General features: G+C 41.4%; 1 protein-coding gene across 3 annotated transcripts in view; it reads right to left on the reverse strand.

Annotated features, from left to right (window-relative positions):
* Nucleotides 1-329: 329 nt before the first annotated feature.
* FBXO11 (F-box protein 11) overlaps nucleotides 330-19513 on the reverse strand; it is a 64530-nt gene continuing 45346 nt past the window's right edge. For all 3 annotated transcript variants that reach the window (XM_048937102.1, XM_048937101.1, XM_048937103.1), the window contains exons 8-23: nucleotides 18438-18544; nucleotides 18240-18351; nucleotides 13269-13375; nucleotides 13046-13183; nucleotides 7276-7493; nucleotides 6919-7004; nucleotides 6743-6837; nucleotides 5875-5997; nucleotides 5692-5777; nucleotides 5265-5341; nucleotides 5016-5159; nucleotides 3599-3709; nucleotides 2401-2508; nucleotides 1463-1571; nucleotides 1002-1100; nucleotides 330-926 (exon numbers count right to left, since the gene is read on the reverse strand). In XM_048937102.1, the coding sequence (XP_048793059.1) occupies nucleotides 797-926; nucleotides 1002-1100; nucleotides 1463-1571; nucleotides 2401-2508; nucleotides 3599-3709; nucleotides 5016-5159; nucleotides 5265-5341; nucleotides 5692-5777; nucleotides 5875-5997; nucleotides 6743-6837; nucleotides 6919-7004; nucleotides 7276-7493; nucleotides 13046-13183; nucleotides 13269-13375; nucleotides 18240-18351; nucleotides 18438-18544 (1850 nt within the window). In that variant the 3' untranslated portion in view covers nucleotides 330-796. The remainder of the gene's footprint in view (nucleotides 927-1001; nucleotides 1101-1462; nucleotides 1572-2400; nucleotides 2509-3598; nucleotides 3710-5015; nucleotides 5160-5264; nucleotides 5342-5691; nucleotides 5778-5874; nucleotides 5998-6742; nucleotides 6838-6918; nucleotides 7005-7275; nucleotides 7494-13045; nucleotides 13184-13268; nucleotides 13376-18239; nucleotides 18352-18437; nucleotides 18545-19513) is intronic.

The raw sequence follows: 19513 nt of genomic DNA on the forward strand, positions 1-19513 counted from the left end.
GTGCATTATAGTCTAGGAAGTCTCATTAAAACACTCGCTTTTTTGTTAGGGTGGTTTGAGTACAGACTATTGCTGGGGCAGGGAAGGAGATTATTCTAACTTCAGAGGACACCAGAAAAATTGCTGGATATAATTTAAGATTAGTGTTTTCTCTTTCATAGAAAGAACGTACATACTGGGACATGAGTACAGTTACAGCAAGTCTAGGTGTGCTAACAAAACAGGACACATTCAAGTACAATAAGATTTTTTTTTTTTGCTTGAAATTAGAAACAAACTACATGAGATTAAAGCATTAAAATCATATTTCTCAATCTGAATAAATGTTAAAAAAAAAATCAAAAGAAATGCAGAAGTGCTAGCTCACATTTTTTTTTTTTTTTTTTTACCATGTTACAAAAGCAATTGGTACCCATGTCCATAAAGGCAGCAACAAAGAATGCTGCTTGTCTACAGAATAGTACTACTGCAAATTGGACTGCGTTTCAATGCTACTTGTAAAAACACCAGCTTTCGGAAGTTGGTATCTGTACAAAATTGCAGCTTATTTTTTCTTCACTTCTGTCCCTTCAAAGTCTTTGTTTACACAGTAATGCTAAAACGCCCAGTTCTGTTATCCTGAGTCAACATATTGCCACTTTCTTTTTTGGTAGGTTGAGCTCCATAGTGTCAACACCTCACACATCCGCTTTAATACAGTCTCTTTCTGCAGAAATGGGCAAGTATAACTTCCTCCAAAAAAAAAGGTTTAACAGTTATGATATTAGAATGGCAGGACTTTCTTTCTGAAAGGAATTCAGTTGTGCTGCAATGTATTAGATTCTATAGGTGGAGCAGAGTCATATAGTGTATCTGTATCGTGTGTGGGCTCTCCAGCAAGCGTACAGGGATTAGACAGTGTTCCAGCACCACAGTCACAGAAAAACCTACAAAGAGAGAGAGCTCTTTAGTTCTCGTGCTCGCATCATCAAGAGAGCTCGACACGCTCGCAGGAAACATACCTATCATGTCTAATGAATTCTACGTCATGTCCTTGATGGCACTTCTTAATGCAGTTCACACAAATGGCGTTGCGGTCCGTGGTGTTGCAGGTGTGACACCTGGGGAGAGACACACCGGGCATGAACTGAAACGCAGCGGGCTGGGATGGGGCTGGGGAGGGTGTGGGGGCAGAGCAGCACTTAAGGACGCACACAGCAGCCTAACAGCTGGGAACTGAACTGCAACTGGGAGCTCCAGGCTGCGTTTTGGAAAAGGAGCTCTGCCATGTGCTGCCTTAGGGCTCAGGTTCGTGGCAACCACCCGTTTTCCTCAGCGCCACGGAACCTGACTGCATCTCTTCTCTCACACCTGAGAGATGCGTCTGTGTGTTACCACATGGCGACTTCCAGGGGCCCTGCTAAAGGAAGGAGGGGACTTGTCTGAGGAACCCTGCTGTGGGCGGCCGGAAGGAAACTGTTACCTGTAGAAGTCATGCATGGGATAGCTGGTGTAACTGGATATCTTATATAAACACTGGCCTCTACTGACAGCTTTTTCTATGGCATCTTGATTGTTCATTATTTTGTTATCTGTTGGGGGGGAAAGAAAAAACAAGCACACTAAGTCAATGACTTTTCAAATACATCCAAGTCGTTTTTTTCCCACCTTTTAAGGCCCAAAATGATTAGGAACAGTTAGTTCTATGTCTGTCTTTTAGTTTTGGCACTTCTGCATATGAATGACTTGATGCAAGATAGCTGCTCAAAGGCAGGGAAGGTGCTCAGACAATGCAGTGCAGCGCTCAGCCCACCAAGAATGCTCCTCTGTGCATGGACTGCATGAAACTTCTGGCCCGCCCTTGTTGAATACTTTGTGAACTGGTTTGTGCAGGATGGCTAGAGACAGGTTAGATCCCATCTCGTGCACGCTTCATCAGACACTGGAACTGGCTGCCTGTAAACTGCTCCTATTTTCTGAAAAAGTGCCTTGGGATTGTGAACATCCATGCTTCCAGATCCCAAGAGCTGAGAGAGGTGTGCTTCTTTACTGGACATCTGTTTTCAGAGCTGTGACAGAAGACTTCCCATTATCCTAGCTTAGAACATGGAGTAGAGATGTGCAGTGACCATCTCACCCGCTCGGAACCAGTGACAGCTCAGAGACAGAAGACCTAATAACCACGTCTACATGACTGGAAAACCTTAAGTTACCTTTAGAACGTTCTGGCTATCCGTCTAAAAATCTCACAGGGCTCAGCTTGGCTTACAGCCCTCAGCCCAAGCGCTTAGTTACAAACTCAGCTCAAAGCCAGACCAGATCGGAACCAGAAGCTGAAAAGAAGCGGTCCAATAAAAAGGCAAACCAGCACTGAATTAAAGCACAAAGTGACCAAACACAACCAACAAAGGCTCGGCTCACCTTTCATCGTGACGTTGACACCAGATGCGAGAAATAAACCCCCAAAGCGGTTGTTGAAAATCTGATTGCCTTCTAATGTTGCAGTAGCATGATTTGTTATTTCAATGCCTGTTGTGGGTAGGGAATAGAGGAGAGAAAAGGAAAGCGGGAGAAGTCAGTCCTTGGCCTTTGTGCAGCTGCACCTCCCTGTGGGGCTGTGGGGGTTTCTGTGTGCTTTTGGGTTTTTTTAACCACCAGCTCAAGGACAAAAAGAAAACTGACATGGTTAGAAATGGGGACTGAAGCACTATAAAGCTGAGGTTCAAATCCTCACTGAATCCTTTTGGAGAGCTACAGTTGGCACACATGGTTTCTAGCAGTAACAACACATTATCAGCGCATCTGACCATAACACAGTACTATTATCAGATATTCTCCAGAGGCCAGGATTTTTGGGTGCTCAGCCTGCCATCTTCACGTACACGTGGAAGCTCCTGGACATGCACTTTACCTTTTCTGAAACATTTTTAAAAAACAAATTTTCAAGAAGAGGACCTAAAAATCATCCCAATCTTCACTTTCATCATTCACCCACGCCTTCATTTCTCCTATCTCTCCTATCCCTCCCCCCACTGCACACAAAACAACACCTTTACAGCCTCCTTCTCAGAAAACTTCCCTCTCCTGAAAAAAAAGATGGGGGGAAACTCAGGAACACAATTTTAGTTGGAATGGAACGGAAGATGTGTAGACGTGTGATCGTTTAATATTAAACGTTCCTCATTTCTTCTGGAGTCAGAAATGCTCATTTCAATCATTTTCCAAGTTTGTGGAATGAGGGTTATACCTGAGATGCAATGGATGTCCCTCTAAAATCTATTTGTTGTACGGTTCCTTGTTTTAAAGCAGCAACAGAGCATCCATCAGATCAAACTATAAGTACCTCCTAGACAACTTTATCCATCACTTCTAAAACAAAACAGTGAAATAAACAGTATTTCACTGAAAAATGAGAAGGAAGACGATGCACTGATTCTCAACACATGAGCAATAAAAGGTATTTCAGCTACAATTCCAAAATTATTTCAAGAACAGACTGAAGGCCATCCCAATCGCTTGTTAAAACCTTCAGTAATGTGGGGTAAAGACACAGATTTAGCTCAATGAACAGCTCACTCTAAGCTCCAACACCTCAAAATTTGGTCTGAACAACACAAACCTGCAGCAAAGCCATCAAATATTCGATTTTTCCTTAGCACAGGGTGGCTGTTGGTGCTGATAAGAACACCAGCTTGGGCATTCCTGAAGATATCGTTCTCTTCCAGAAGACCTATTACAGAAGCAGCAAAGCAGAGATTTCAGACTGTTAACATTTCCTCCATAACCTGTAACCATTCTGTGGAATGTTCATTCTTTCATCTGAGGAATATCCATCAATAGCACTGAAGTTGGCTAGTGAAGTTTAATGTCACTGCAGAAGCACAGAATGGTTTCGGTTGGAAGGGACCCTAAAACCCACCCAGCTCCAACGCCTGCCATGGGCAGGGCTGCCCCCCATCAGCTCAGGCTGCCCAGGGCCCATCCAACCTGGCCTTGGGCACCTCCAGGGATGGGGTACCACAGCTCTGGGCAGCAGTGTCAGGGCCTCACCACCTTCTGAATGAAGAATTCCCTCCTAACATCTAACATAGATCTCCCCTTTTTTAGTTCAAAGCCCTTCACCCCTGTCCTATCGCTATCTGCCCACATAAAAAGTCACACTCCCTCCTGTCAGCTGCCTTTAAGTACTGGAAGACCTCAGTGCATAAGCACATGAGGACACTCTTTTCACACAAGAACAGAATAGTCAGGGTTAGAAGGTACTTCAAGGACCATGAATTTCCAACCCCCCTGCCACAGGCAGGGCCTCCAACCTCCCCATTTAATACCAGACCAGGCTGCCCAGGGCCCCATCCAACCTGGCCTTGAACACCTGCAGGGACGGGGCAGCCACCACCTCTCTGGGCAATTTTCAGTGCATACTGTATGTAACATTCTGCACATAGCAGAATTTGGGAATATGGGAATGCAAGCACAATTACAAAAAATCCCTCTGACTGCCATATTAATTTTATAGAAACGAGATATTTCAACTTTCAGATTTTCTTCTAGTTTCACTCTGCACTTGCTGCTAAAACTAGCAGCCTGCCAATACAAAGCTTAATTTGCATTTTGGTTATTGTAGGACAGGAATACCTTAAAATGATTCCTTTAAAAACGTTTCTTTTTTTTTTCTCCCATAATCTTTCACACTGGCAAAATCCAGAAAGTTCACATGCAAGATGTTGGCTAGGGAACCTGAATTGAGTACTGTCCTTCAGTGAAATGGCAAAGCTTACAGATGAGACAGAAGCACTGACGTAAGCAGTAATCAACACAGTCGTCTCAGATGAGATTAATTACCCCTCTGCCTCCCACAGAGTTTAGTATTAGTGATGTAATTAAGGCTAAAAAACACCACGGTATGTTTGTTACAGCTTATTACTTCAAAAGACGAGAGCTGGATTTCTAAAGAGTATTTTAAAATGGACACTGCTTAAACTGAAATCAAACTCTTGTCCAGAACACTTGATATATGCCAGAAAGGGAAAAATTACCTCTTCCTCCATTAAATATACAGATGCCTCCATCTCTTCCATCATGGATTTTGTTTCTTCTTAGTGTAGGATTGCTGTCTGTTTTAATCCATACACCAGCCATTGCATTATCAAAAATTTCATTGTCTTCTATAAATCCAAGCCCTAGAGAGTAGGAAAAACAATTAAAAATAGTAAAAGATATAAAATGGGAAAAGATAACATCACAGGAAAATACCAACTGGGGATAGATGACAGAAACAGACCTACCAGAATTATAAACAAGAATACCACCATTCTGACCTCCCCAGATCTTGTTGCGTCTGATTTTGGGGTTGCTTCCAGTTCTAGAGATACAGATACAAAGAAATCATTTATCACAGCTTCCTGTTCCTCAAGGCCAAACTATGGAAGCGCCTCTACAGAAACATCCCACAGATGTGACTGATTGAAACATTAACAAAATGCTGTATTTTCAAGTCAGCAAACAGATTTAAGTTTCCACAGGCTTCAGAGCTCAATACCCAGCTACATTAGAGACAGTTCCTTCTGCTGAGCCGCAGCGTAACAACGCTCCAACATTCTGAATTCCACACAAGGTATTTTTAGCAGTGAAGCAACAAGAGCAGTTAAAAAGAAAGGATGAAATAACACAACACAGCGTCTGTTTAGGCAGAGGAACGAGAATACACGTTACCTTATCTGAACCCCTGAGTACATGTGATTATAGATGTCGTTGTCTTCTAACACGCCGTGTCCGTTGTCGTAGAAATAAACTCCAACCTAGCACAGGAGAAATGTCATCATTCGTTTGGAGGTAATGAAATACAAACCGTGGCTCCTCCTCCATCACCCTCCCCGCACGCTGAGCAGAACTCACCTGTTTCCCACTATGTATTCTGTTCCTCCTCAAGACCGGAGTGCTCCCCGTTGTCACCCAGACCCCAGCCAAAGTATTGCTGTAAACTTCGTTCTCCTCAATCACACCTTGGCCTTTTTCATGCTGAACACAAGAAGTGTAAGAGTGGAGACCAGCTGCTAAGTGCAAATACCCTTTTGCTGCTTCTACCCACCACCCCCTCATGGCTCCTTTACTGTGGGAAGTCCTTCTCTGCAGGTATGTATCTGCACTGTTTTTAAACAATAACGTTACATCACCATTTTGACTCTGTTGTAAAATTAAGAACCCTCTGCATGTGAACCACTACACTTCAATGTTCTGCAGTAATACTTGCAAATAATTGCTGCCTTTTGCTAGAAGAGGCACCTCCCCAGCACCAAGCCAGAGCTGGCAGCTGCTGCCCCTCAGACCAACACCCAGCCTCATCCACTGGGCTGGTACACATCTCTTAAGGTAACTCTTTACCACATGCTTGTGCTTAAATGGAAAGCAGTACTTTCAGTGTGAACTGTCCTGGTCAGATCTGTAGAAGAAGCAGAAGCTCTCCACTTGCAGCATTAGCTGAACATCTGGCAATTTTTGGTAGGAAAAGAAAACGTTTCCTTCACCAAAATGCAAAATGGTTGAGGTAAACTGACAGCTGCATCAGTTTAACCAGAGGAGATCTCGTATGTGCTGAAAACTACACTTTATTCCTCACTTTACCCTCACACAACTAGCCTATTTTTTAACTTAAGAAATGCAGTCAGTGTAAGCACAAGCACGCACTTTACACACAATACTGTCCTCTTGTAAGCCTCTATGAACTGAAAGCAAGTTTTCCTGCCTGCCTGCAGGTGATGCTTACCACGTAAATGCCACCATGCTGACCATCATGAATCTTGTTGTGTCGAACTATGGGACAGCTGTTTGTTCTGATCTGTATTCCTGCCAATGCATTACCTGTTAACAGAAATGGCAGTCAATGCAACTTCTGTGCTCATTTTTCTCCGAATCCAAGATGCAGTAAGAAAAGCAGCTTACCATAAATGTCATTTCCTTCAATAAGGCCTCTTCCGTCACCGAAGATATAAACACCACCTTGATTCCCATTAAAAATTGCATTGCCCCTAAGAAGCAAGATAACAGTTGTGGAATTGTACAGTGCTATACAATACCCAGTGTCTAGGACTGTACAGCACTCAGAGTTGAAACAAAACAGAAACAGAATCTTTGTTTTGTGGCTTTTCAAGAAATACCCACTTCAAGTACACGCACAGCCAAACACAGACAGCCATTTCATTTTTACACATAAACATTCATAGTAACAATAAAGAAAATAAAGTTGCACATTTCCCATTCCCACCAAAGCTTCACCACTAAGCAGGGAAACATCAATACCTTATTGTTGGGTCACTGTTTGAGGTAATCCAAACACCTGCAAAGTTGTTTGCATAGATTTTGTTCTCTATGAATTGTCCTCTTCCTTTTTCATGGACATAGATGCCCCCGGTCTGGCCATGATGGATTTCACACCGAACCACTGTCGGATTGGCGTACGCTTTCACTTCAAAACCTGCTATCCTGTTCCTATGGATGTTGCAGCTTTCAAAATAACCCTTTAGACACAGAACATACAAAGTTTCCTGTAAATATCCTTTGTAAAGTGAAGGCTGAATGCTCTGATGTTCCTCCCTTCCCAACACCACTGTTATTTAAGAGGGAACAACACCTGAATTGACAAAGTACTTATTTGGTTAATTAAAACAGCTTGTGTACTTGTTTTTGTTCCATCTACTCTAACAGACACTGCTTTGAAATAAATTAGGGTTACATTTTTTAACTGATGTGATTTTGTTCACTGCTTTTCTTTTTCCAAGTGTTTTTCTTCTGCACTCCAGGAGGGCCTTCTTCCTGCTCTCTTTCAAAGATCACACCATTACAGAAATGCAGATATTTCCTATCAGCTGTTTAAAAAATACAGGTCTTTAAAAACGAAATTAAAAAAAAAAGAATGTTTTTTCTTAAGGGTTTACTGATGCTATACTATTGAAATAAAAAAAAGGTCAGAAAAATGTGCCTAACGAAGTCTGGAATAGCCTCTGTCTGAGAGTAGGTGGATTTTATAAAGACAGCACAAAAGCAGCATAAAATAATCCACATTCACAATGCAAAACAAACCCTCTCTTTTTAGGGCCAAGGAAAAATCTGCTATATGCTACAAAAGGCCAACGGAATTTTTATGCATTCTACAGAGAGACCAGCCTAAGCTTCGTTTACATTCTGGACTGTATAAACACTCCTTTAAAATTACCAGATCTGAAATATTTTGAAGAATGCCTTCTCATTTGGGAACAAGGAAAACGAAGCCTTATGCTTAGGGCTCCGTTTCAACATCATAAAATTACTTCAGCTCATTCTTCCAGTCAACTGAAGGTTCTCTGCTGTTTGCATACAGCAGCCCACCACCATTCCATCTGGTATCTTGTCTCTGGCACCTGGCAAGAGACATCTGTGTGTGGCAGGGAGGGCTGCTGCTGGGCTCCTGCCTGCAGGCTCAGCGCTCGGCAGAACGTGGCTGGTTTAGGAAGAAGAGGTTAAGTTTCACAGGCATCGGAAGACAAAAAGCAGGCTGAGAACTTGGAAGTGAAAAACAAAGCACTCTTTAACCTCTCAGAGTTGGCACTGCGGTACTGAAACCCACGGGAAAATAGTGTGCAGGGTAAGAATCTGGCACTGCAACATACTTGTCCCACTTCACAGTCACAAGCGGTGACCTGGTGCTCACCAGCACACAGGAACTCCTGGGACTGAAGGCTGCAGTGAGCATGCCCTGGTACAGATGGTGATCTAGAGGAGGGCAGGTCCAGCCAAAAACAAAAGTCAGAACCCCGAATTTCAGGAGAGCAAACTTCAGGCTATTTAAGAAATCCCCTGGATGGGATCCCCTGGGAAACCGTCCTCAGGGACAAAGGAGTGGAGCCTTCAGTGACTGGAAAAAGGGAAACACTACAGAGACCCCATCTTGTGAGGCCCCATCTGTGCCCAGACCTGGAGTCCCCAGCTCAGGAAAGGTGTGGAATTTTTGGAAAGGATCCAGAAAAGGCCACCAAGATGCTCAGAGCACTGGAACACCTCTCCTATGGAGACATGCTAAGGGATCTGGGCTGGTTCAGAGGAGGCTCCATGGAGACCCCACTGCAGCCTTCCAATGCTGAAAGGGAGCTCATCAACAAGAGGGAAAGCAACTTTATACACGGCTGGATAGTGACAGGACAAAGGGGAATGGTTTTAAACTAAAACAGGGGAGATTTAGGTTAGATGTTGGGGGAAATTTTTCACTGAGATGGAGATGGCACTGCTGCCCAGAGCTGTGGCTGCCCCATCCCTCAAAGCCAGGTTGGATGGGCCCTGGGCAGCCTGAGCTGTATCTCATTTAGTGCTTGGGAATACAACTACATGACCCTTGAGATCCCCTCCAACCCAAGCCATTCCATGATTCTATGGAAACCTACTCAACTGCATGCAGGATTTTTATCTGGAAGACACTGTGCTGCTTAAAGGCTATTTCCACTCTGCAGTGATCTCATCTCACCACCTGTTCCAGCAGCCTGATTGAGAACCTCACAACTAAGGTTCTGAAGCATTTCCACAGTGGAACTGGAACATTCTTAATGATTGGATATTGTTAAAAATTTGACCTGCTTATTGAAATACTTCCCAAGCACACAGGCCAGTGTTACTGCACTTCTTCCCTTTTTTTTTCAAACTCCATGTATCACAAAGACTGCATCACACTGCACATAACATTTCCAAGCCTCTAGTCGCAGTTACCATGTGAGATAAGAGGATCACTCCTCATATTTTTAGCTAAGATAACTATTATTCATGTGTTTTCATTAAGGTGCCACTTTTTGCATAAAAAGGAAAAGGTCTTTGGACTCCACCTTGTTTCTATCATAGCACTGGAATACACAGTTTAGCTGTAAGAAAACAGATCAAATACTGTTGTTTCAAATGAATTGAGTGAATGCAGTCTGGTTTCATTATTATTTTTCTTTTTAAAACTGTTCAGTACCCATACACTTAATTCCAGACTTCAGGACTTAAATCAGAAGCTTCTCCTAGCAGACTTTCAGCCAACTCACAAGCTCTCCTTTAGAAGCTACAGAAGCACTCTCCCTCACCAGGCTTCCTCCAGCAGAATTCACTTCATTACATGTTTCAGAGCATATTCATGTCTTGGAGAGGTTTATGGACATACACTGAAATGGATTAGGAGTGCTTATATAACACATCAATACAGCTTAGATGAAGCTCCAAACCCTCAGATAACATAAAATTAAGATGTAACATCTTAGGCTTGTCAGTACCCTTTACAAAATGGCCACACAAGTACATCCCTAGAACATATAAAATAAAGCAAAAACATACACAAATGTGTATGAATGCAACCCTACTAACACACGCATATGTTGCTAAAAGGGAGTTCTGTGTGGGTACCACTTCGTCCAACACAGAGCAAGTATGTACCCCAGGATGTAATGGAGAATGCAAGAGAAGTACCTAACAGCAGAATTCCACTATGCCTGGCCTTCCATTGACAAGAAGAACGCCAGTCCCACAGGATGGCTAAGGCTGGCAGGGGCCTCTGGGTCCATCTGCTCCAAACCTGCTCCAGCAGGAACCCCCAGAGCAGCTGGGGAGGCTTCTCCAGCACTGTGCCAGTATTCCAGCATCCACACAGCGCAGGAATACTTCCTGGTAGTCAGAGGAAGCCTCCTGTGTTCCAGTTTGTGCTCCCTGCCTCTTGTCTGTCACCGGGTACCACTGGAAAGAGCCCAGCTCTGGCTTCTCTGCACCTTCAAGGATTTACATACACTGGGGAGATCCCCAAGTCTCCTCTTCTCCAGGCAGGAGGCTTATGCCAGCAGCAATCAGTAACTGCAGCAGATGTCCTGACCAGCTTACGCTGAGACCAGGAAACTGCAAATCAAATGCTACAACTAGTACTGTGTTACTCCTCTATTCCTACTTCTACTTCCCCAGCAACCCGGGTAGAAAGAAGAAAGGCCTCATTAGTTTCTTCTATACACAGTGCATCTTCTGTTACTACTATTTCCAGATCACCAATATCAAAATCTCAATCAGCAAACAGAACAAGCACCTACCAGGGAAGGAGAACATGCTAACAGAAGGAAGAAAGACCCATAATTAAGGGAGCCTAACAATATGCAGGGATCAAAATTTGCATCTTCTAGAACTATCCTCTTTTTTTCCATTATCAAATACACTGAATTTTTTGAAAGCTTGCTATGTTCTTTTCTTGCCATAGTTACATTCATTATTTATTGAAATTACAGAAATTCATTTCCCAAAGTAAATACCTTATTTTATTCAGTAGGCACCTGATAGCTGGCCAACACTCCTCCAACACAGAAGAACCTCACGTTCAAGAGGAAAGTTAAGGCAACCTAGTGGCTGAATTGATGCATTTAGTTTCTTTAAAATGCTGGACTACTGTTTATTTGGAGCAAGCATTCAGTGAGTACAACTTAAAATGATTATTTTAGTTAGACAACTGAACCTACTAAATCTGGGCGGAGCGTGTGACAGTGAGATGAAATACACGGGGGATATGGAAGGAACAGGGGATCCAAAGGTCAGAAGATAAAGTGAGACAACGAAATGAGAAAACAGAGGCACATTTTACACCCAAGCTGTGTTTGTAACAGTGACCTGGGAGTTGTTTTTCTCAGCTACTCAAAGCCACTGGTGTTCAGTGCTTGCATTTTTACAAGTATTATTTTTTCTTCCTTGTAAAATTGAGTAACATCTACCAACAAAATAACAACTCAGATGACAACAGATATTTACTTGCAAAGAGTGAGTATGTAACATAACAAGTTCAATTACAGCCTTGACAAAGAAGAGGCCTAACACATTCAGCCATAGCTGGTCAGGCACCTTGTCAGGTATTAAGGCTGGGAACAAAATGTATGGAAAGGAAGATGCAGCACTATCCCACAGCATGTGACACGTACTCAGTTTGGCTGACCTCATTCTCCAGCAGCGTTCTGAAATCAAGCCTGTTACAGGAAGGCTTCCATTACAGCAGCACCTATTTATCTACAGCACCATTAAAACTGAAAGCCCAAAGCAAGTGGCCAGAGAGTTTATTATTTTCTATAACAAGAGGTATATGCAATCCCTGCCGAGCAGTATCCAACTCCTGCAGCAAGATAATCAAATTCTGTGCTAGAGGAAATCCAAAATCACGTTGATTTTGTTACTACACTTGATCTGAAAGCGAGCAGCATTAACCTCAGTAGCCCTCATTTGGTCTGGCATTTTGTTCACTGTACTTTAATCACATTCTGTACTTCCAATGTGCAGCCCACGTTTGCATTCCTAACTAAAGAAAAAAGTGACCAGAAAAAAACCTATCGTTTTTGTCAGCTGGATGCAGAGAATTACAAGTTTGGCATTCAAGCAGGAAAAAGGATGATCTGGCACTGTGTGGAAGACATGCAGTATTTTGCCAGAAACAAACAAGCAAATAATTTTTTATTCCAATGGCAAAAATCCATCCTGTTCTCTATTTCTAGGGCTATGCACACTGATTACTCACTACCTTACACGTACATGGAAGGTAACACCTTCATTCCACACAAACATTCTCATTAAAGAACATCTGAATGCTGAAGCAAGCTGGGCATGCTCTGCTTCAGAGCTGGAACGTTAGAACAGAGCCAATGTAAGAGACCACATTCTATTATGTTTTTGTATCTTCTGGCACCTTACTAAGGGTACAGAATCCTACAACATTTTTTTGTCAGTTTCACAAGCAAATGTATGTGATAGTGTAAATCTAAGCCTTCCATGTGCATCCTATTTCAAAAGGCATTTTATCACGTCAACATCACTCAATCTAAGAGGCTGTAAATCATCTGCAAAACGTTTGCCTACATCCCTTCCAGCTAGAACTGTCTTTAAAGTGAAGTTGCCCACACAAGGACAAAAGAAGCTGCCATAGGCAGATTTTAAAACATCTGTTGACATGTAAAAGCAGGTTTCTTTTAAACATTTACTTGATAACAGACAAGACATGAAGACTTCAGCTACTCAAGGTCTACATTTCTTTCTTCAAAAGAAGAAAATAAAGCGTTACCATGCCATGGTCAAAAGTGAAAACGCCAACATCACGTCCATGGTGAATGTGATTCCGCCTGATAATGGGATTTCCGTGGTTTTTAACCCAAATCCCTGCTAATGCATTGTTGGAGATCTCATTGTCCTCATATATTCCCTAGGAAATAGAACAGGTAAATTAAGATGGGAATCGGGAACAGTCAACAGTTGCATCAAAGGAAGGAAATTTTGACAGAAAATACCTGTGCATGGTCTGTAATATAAAGCCCAACATTTTCACAGTCGCTGATGTTACAGTGTTTAATAGTAGGACAAGCTCCTTGGCCACTAACACATACTGCAGAGCCAACTGGAAGAAAACAGAACAGTTACCATAGCGCCAGAGCAGAGCATATTTATAAATAGTCTGGCAGCGCCGCTGCAAGAAAAGTTAAGAGTGAACTGATATTTTTAAAGGCTGAGGCATGCGCAGTGCCAAACCCTGGAAGCCACTGGCAGAAAAACACCCATGTCATCATTCTGCAGATGCAAAAACTGAACTAAGAGTTGCTTTTTGAAATCCCTTCTCCATGCTGCACAGCCGCATCCGACTGCCAGAACTCACAATGGTTGAAATAATAACTCATGTTTACGAAAGCTCTTGCTCAGTAATTTCCCCACATTAGGCCCACTGTATGCCAACGGCTTATGACAGACAAGAGACCACAGAAATAAATACAATTTTAATGATAATCGCTGCCTTATTTTCATTTCATTGTAACTTTCACAACGCGCCACATCAAGGAGCACAACCAAACCGTCCTTTTGCAGCATGCAAAGTTGTACTGTCTCGCTCAACACAAGCAGGAGACAGGCATGAAGTACAGAACCACACACAAGACACACAACTGAATCTGAAAGCTCCTTGCTGCAGCCCCTTGAATGACATCAACTACTACACTACTACCCAGACAACAAACTTGAGGCTGCTACGGCTCAAAAATGCTTGAGAATTCATCAGCTCAGTTCAACTCTCTTAAGTCCATGAAGGATGAAACATGAAACTCTGCTCCCCCTAAAATCAGTGGCACATTTACAGTGATTTCTGAACGGAAAGATTTCATCTAAGCATTATTTGGCCTACATAACGCACACCTTCCTCTCAAGTAAACACCATTAAATCAGCAAGCCAGCACATGCCCTATTAGTAAGCTTTCATATTATCTTCAAGTGTAGTACCACAAAGACTATGCTTTCTTTTTTTAAATCCTGGAGAAATTATTTTGTCTTATCTGACCTTATGAACACAGTAAGGATTCCCTGAATTAATTCCTGCTTCAATTCTTGTAGCTGGAGCTTCAGCGTGTATTTTTTAGAAATACATTTAATATTGATTTCAAGATTTTCAACAACTGAGAAAAGACCATAAAGCTTATTAGCTAGTTACAGACTCATTACCCTGTTAATTTACATTTTAATTTTTCAATTTAATTTCTCCAGCTTCAGTATCCAGTTACTGGTTGTGGATACATTAGCATAAAGAGAACCAATGAATGTATGAATTTCGTGCAAGAAAAGCATTCCTTCAGCCAACTCCTTCACTAAGTAACAAGCTGTGGTCAGTGCGTTCTTCATTACGAATGAATTCTTCTCCTTTATCTTTCAGGACTTCTCATCGAACTGCTCCTAACATTTCATTATGTTGTTATGGACACCAGGACCTGATCTGAACCAGGAATAAGAAGTGTCATACAATCTCTCTATTTCTCCTCCATATCCCCACAGATGCAGTGAAGGATGACACTGGTTCTTCTGGCCACACGACAAGCTCATATTCAACTCCTCACCTGCAGTGATTCTTACAGCTTTCCCAGGAATACAGCTTCCCAGGATAGAGATTTATCACTTACACACAACAGGCTTTTGTTCCTAGTTACTTGCACTTACCCACATTAACACAAACATTATGAGAGTTACCTTCCAAAAAGGGTCTAGCAGCTCATTCTCCTCCTCATTTGTAACACCCTAAATCATCATCACCTACAAATCCCATCAGTACACCTTTTATTTCTCTGCAAGACACTGACAATGTTAGTAGCTTAAAGTCAAGCGGCCATCTTTGAAACAGCCACAAAGTAGCCAACAACCCTACAAGTTATTTAAAATCTATTTGATGTGTGCTCTGTTAGTTCTGTGGAATTCAAGTGCTTGAAGTAGTGCAAGATGAAGTCAAGTATCTTTCAGGGATCCACGCATTTACACTACGACTGCTACCTTCTCCAAAACAAGTCATCAAGAATGCTAAGTGCAATGCAACCATTAAAGCTATCTGTAAGTAGACATAAATTTCCTTTGATTAATAAATTTTAATTATGATTGACCAAACCCTGCATTCACTATCTCATTCCATCTAGGATCAATAAGTAGCACTGCAGGCCATATTTCATCCCATTTAGCTCCTGCTACGCCTGCCTTCTCCCATCTTCTCCAACAGGGTCATACATCACCTAACCCAGGCTTCAAGTTCTGTTGATACACAATAGGAGTCCAGAAGACATTCTGGCCAGTGCTTTTTAAGTCCTTGTGATTTTAGAAGGCCTGTTTTTACAGCTGTTTAACCTCATCCACTCTTACTGTCAGAGTGGAACATACTTCACCATCCCTCTAGGGTACGAGCACATTTATCATTCCTACCTGTTCTCATTAAATATGGAACAAAAATTACACAACACTTTGCCATCCAAATTCTTCTTTATCTATGACAGACCAGCATCTCTACTGAAACCCTCTTTCCAAGTTAAGCTGTCCTAACTCACTTGTCCTCTTGTTTTTTGGGGCCTTCCCCTCCTCAGAAGGAAAGAATCTCCATTTCAATGGAAGGCTCGTGCTCTGCTGAGGGGAAGGATTTACTACAGTTTCTGGCAATTCTTACTTGTTGCCTACTTGTATTATCTGCATTTTTGGGAACTCAGTAAAATGCTCTGGAAGTATTGCTCTTTTCACATTTTGATTATTAAAAAATGTAATCTTTATTCTGACTCACTTCAGTGGACTTATTTGTTGTGTGAAATTGGTACTTCAAGAGTGCTAAGCATATATATTACTGGTTCAGGCTTTATTTATTTGTTCTTAACCCGGAATATAATAACTGCATACACTTGAGCAACACTTGAATAAATAAATTAGGCTCTCTTCCATCAATTTCAGTTTTTACCTATCGAGATGAGAACTAACACAGATTTCCTCTGCAATTAATGCAGAATATCTGGACTCAGAATCTTGCCACTTAAACTTTGTTTCACAGATGCTTTGGACTGGCAGTAAGAGACCTTCAGCTGAAATTACTCACACAGCTCCCATCTAGACATATTACATACATTAAGAACTTTACATATAACAATGTAGAAAGATGCTTTAATGCAATTAGGAGATCCAAAGAAAGGGTATCAAGCATGTGCGAGGAGAGAGATTTTGAATGCTTATGGATCAATATTTCAGAGATGCCACTGACTGGGAACAGTAAATGCCTTTTTTGGCAGACTGCCATTCTTCCTACCTTTTTTACACGCACTCAATACTTCCTGAGTAGGTTATAGCAAGGCTTGGTAGAATTAAAAAGTCAATAAAAATTAATAATCAATAAGCGTTGACAGCACAGCCTATGCACTGCCTTCAAAACTGACCAGAAATGCTGACTTCAGAGCACAGAAACAAATACAGTGCATCCAAAATTCAGCAATCCAGTGGGCTGAAGAGGACAACAGTCCACAATTATCAGAAATGGCTTGTCATAACAAACACTGGCCAGGAAAAATTGACACAACTTTTACAAACCTTTTTCACAAAAACATCAAGACCTACTAACTTACAGATAAACATTTTCCAATACGAAACCATGCAACTCTTTAAGATGCTTTTCAAAGGAAGTTTAAGGGAGTCCAATAAATTATTTTAATTCCTCCCATTTATGGGTTATGCAGGGAAATAGAAAGAACAAACTTATTTCACATCCTTGAAATTCCCAGCATGTAAGTTTAAAAAAAGGTAAAATTAAAGAAGTCAGTGTACTGAGAGTAGCTAGCTGTCCTTTGTTCTTCATCTCTTATCACTTTCCCATAATAGCTATCCGTCCCCCATAAAACAGATGGCAATGCGAAGCAGAGCCGCTTTATTCATAACTGTGGTAGAGTTTTACAACCTGAAACCTCTAAGAAAGAACATGTCTTCCTCTGTGAGGCACAGTCAAAGGACTCCTTCCACTGTCCTCATTACAGCTCCCTGGAGGATTTCCTGTTCGCACCAGAAAAATATAGTCTGTGTCTAGCTGAAGATCTGCTAATTTCACTGCCTCAATGTTGAGCTGAGCAACTGTTATGCACAGCCTGCTGTGTAGATTCATTCCACTTTGCCACCTGAACTTAGATATCTAAAGTTTATATTGTGGTTTCCATGCAAAGACTCAGTATCTCCATTCTTGTTCACCTCTTTTTTCCAATTCTCCAACTATACTTTATCTGCTTGTCTTTGAACATGTCAAAACTTGCTATGTCTTCTTGTGAATTGCCATGTCTTGTTTCCAGTGCCCGTAGCTGTCACAATGCCTCCCAGACCTTCACTGCCTCTGACCCTCTCTTTCCAGATTCTATTCTACTGATGGTTAAATTTCTCATTATCCCTGATGGTGAAACGAGTGTTTAACCATTCACATCATGTATTTCTTCTGTCAGTATAGCTAGCAACTTATAGTTAGCACACATTAAATCCTTTCCACTCCTGACAGGAAAGAGAACTTAGCATAAGAGTTATAGCTCACAAACAGTTTTAATGTCATCAAATTCCAACAATGCACGCTGTAATGAATCTAATGTAAAGGTCCCACATATGTCCCCTTCAAATGCTGTCTCCTGCCAGCTACAGTAATGCAAACCAGAAACAAGTAAGTTTTGTATAAACACTCTCCTGTGACTGTTCAGGTTTTAAACTAACTGCCCAATGAGTCCACAGTGACTCAAATGGAAGGCCAAGTAGACATGATAGCAAAGGTTCTGGACCCACATCTTGGTAATAATGTCACTGAAAGTTAAAGAAGTTTAAAGCTCTGTAATGAATACCTGCACAAAAAAGAAAAGAAACATGCCAACATTAGTCACAGTTTGTGTGCTGCTTTCACACACTCGGGTTAGATTAGTCAGCACCAAGCAGTGTCAATCTCAAACAATAAGAAGCCCACTAACCTGTACAAGTACTTCGAATAATACAGTGATCTATAATTGGACTGCAGTTCACGGTGATCTCTAAGCAGTGGTGTGCATTGTGGTGCTGAGCAGATTTGTCATCAGGATTGAACTGGAAAAGGAAAACAAGCATTCATCTATTGGCTCAGGCATTAAGATGAGATTACTAAAAGCTCCACTCGAGTTTCAGATTCTTACCCTGATTGTCATATATCCAACATAGGCGTCTTCAGAACCCTCCATAAAAACGAAGGTGGAATCTCTAGTGTTTTCTATTATAACCTTATCTGCTACTTTTCCAGGAGCTGCAAAACATGAAATGTAAGTTTTTAGCATATGCTGGTGAAAAAAGGTCCTCAAAGAATTCTGTTCAAGGCAACAACAGAAGAAAATGAACATTATTTCTGGAACATAGAAATCATGGAATCACATAAATATTTCAAAGATGATGAAAAATGTAGCCTAACAATCTTGTACCAACCCAATATCTAGCAGCATAAGAAAATCTCTTACACAGAGCTAGTTTTTCTGACTTCTAGTTTGTTGGAATATCTAGGAAAATAGCTCCTCATTAAAATAAGGTACAAACTGAACATTTGTACAAGGAAAAAAACCACTAGCTGCAAAATACCAGCACGCTTTCTGTATAGAAACTACAGTTCAACAAACCCAGATTCTAGTCTAGAGGCACTGTAATTCTCTTACCAAACATAGCTTAGTTTGGTATTTTAAACTCTTTTCTTAAACCTGAATACATGCATTTCATCACTAATTTAAACCAATTTATACAACAAATTAGTAATCTGCTTATGATCTCAGTAATCAGCAATGACTCTCAACACCTCTCAGAGTTGAAGTGGTTTCTTCATTATTATTTACAAGAAAATCTTGTACAACAAGACTGAGCTCTACTTCTGAAAGCATACAGAAGGTTTCCAAAATAGTTCATTTCCATGTTCCCATACTCTGCAGACTGATTTCCCACATTAACAGCAAGGCTCTGCTGTATTTTCATCCTTAAGCCAAAGGCAGAACACGCTTACATATGCACTGCAAAAGCCAGCAGAGGGAGCACAAGTTAACATCAGTCTTAAGAATGGTGTAAATTTACAGTGATACTCATTCACAAGCAAGAGACTGTTTAATTCAAAACTGCACATTAAATATGCAAGCTAGAGCAATCCTTCCTCAATGTATGAAATGCAAACATTCAAGTTTCACAAATTACAGCAAATAAGTTATGGCAATGGCTGAGAGTCGCAACCAATTTCGAA

This window comes from Lagopus muta, chromosome 2, assembly GCF_023343835.1.
Source record: "Lagopus muta isolate bLagMut1 chromosome 2, bLagMut1 primary, whole genome shotgun sequence".
In the NCBI taxonomy this organism is placed as follows: Eukaryota; Metazoa; Chordata; class Aves; order Galliformes; family Phasianidae; genus Lagopus; species Lagopus muta.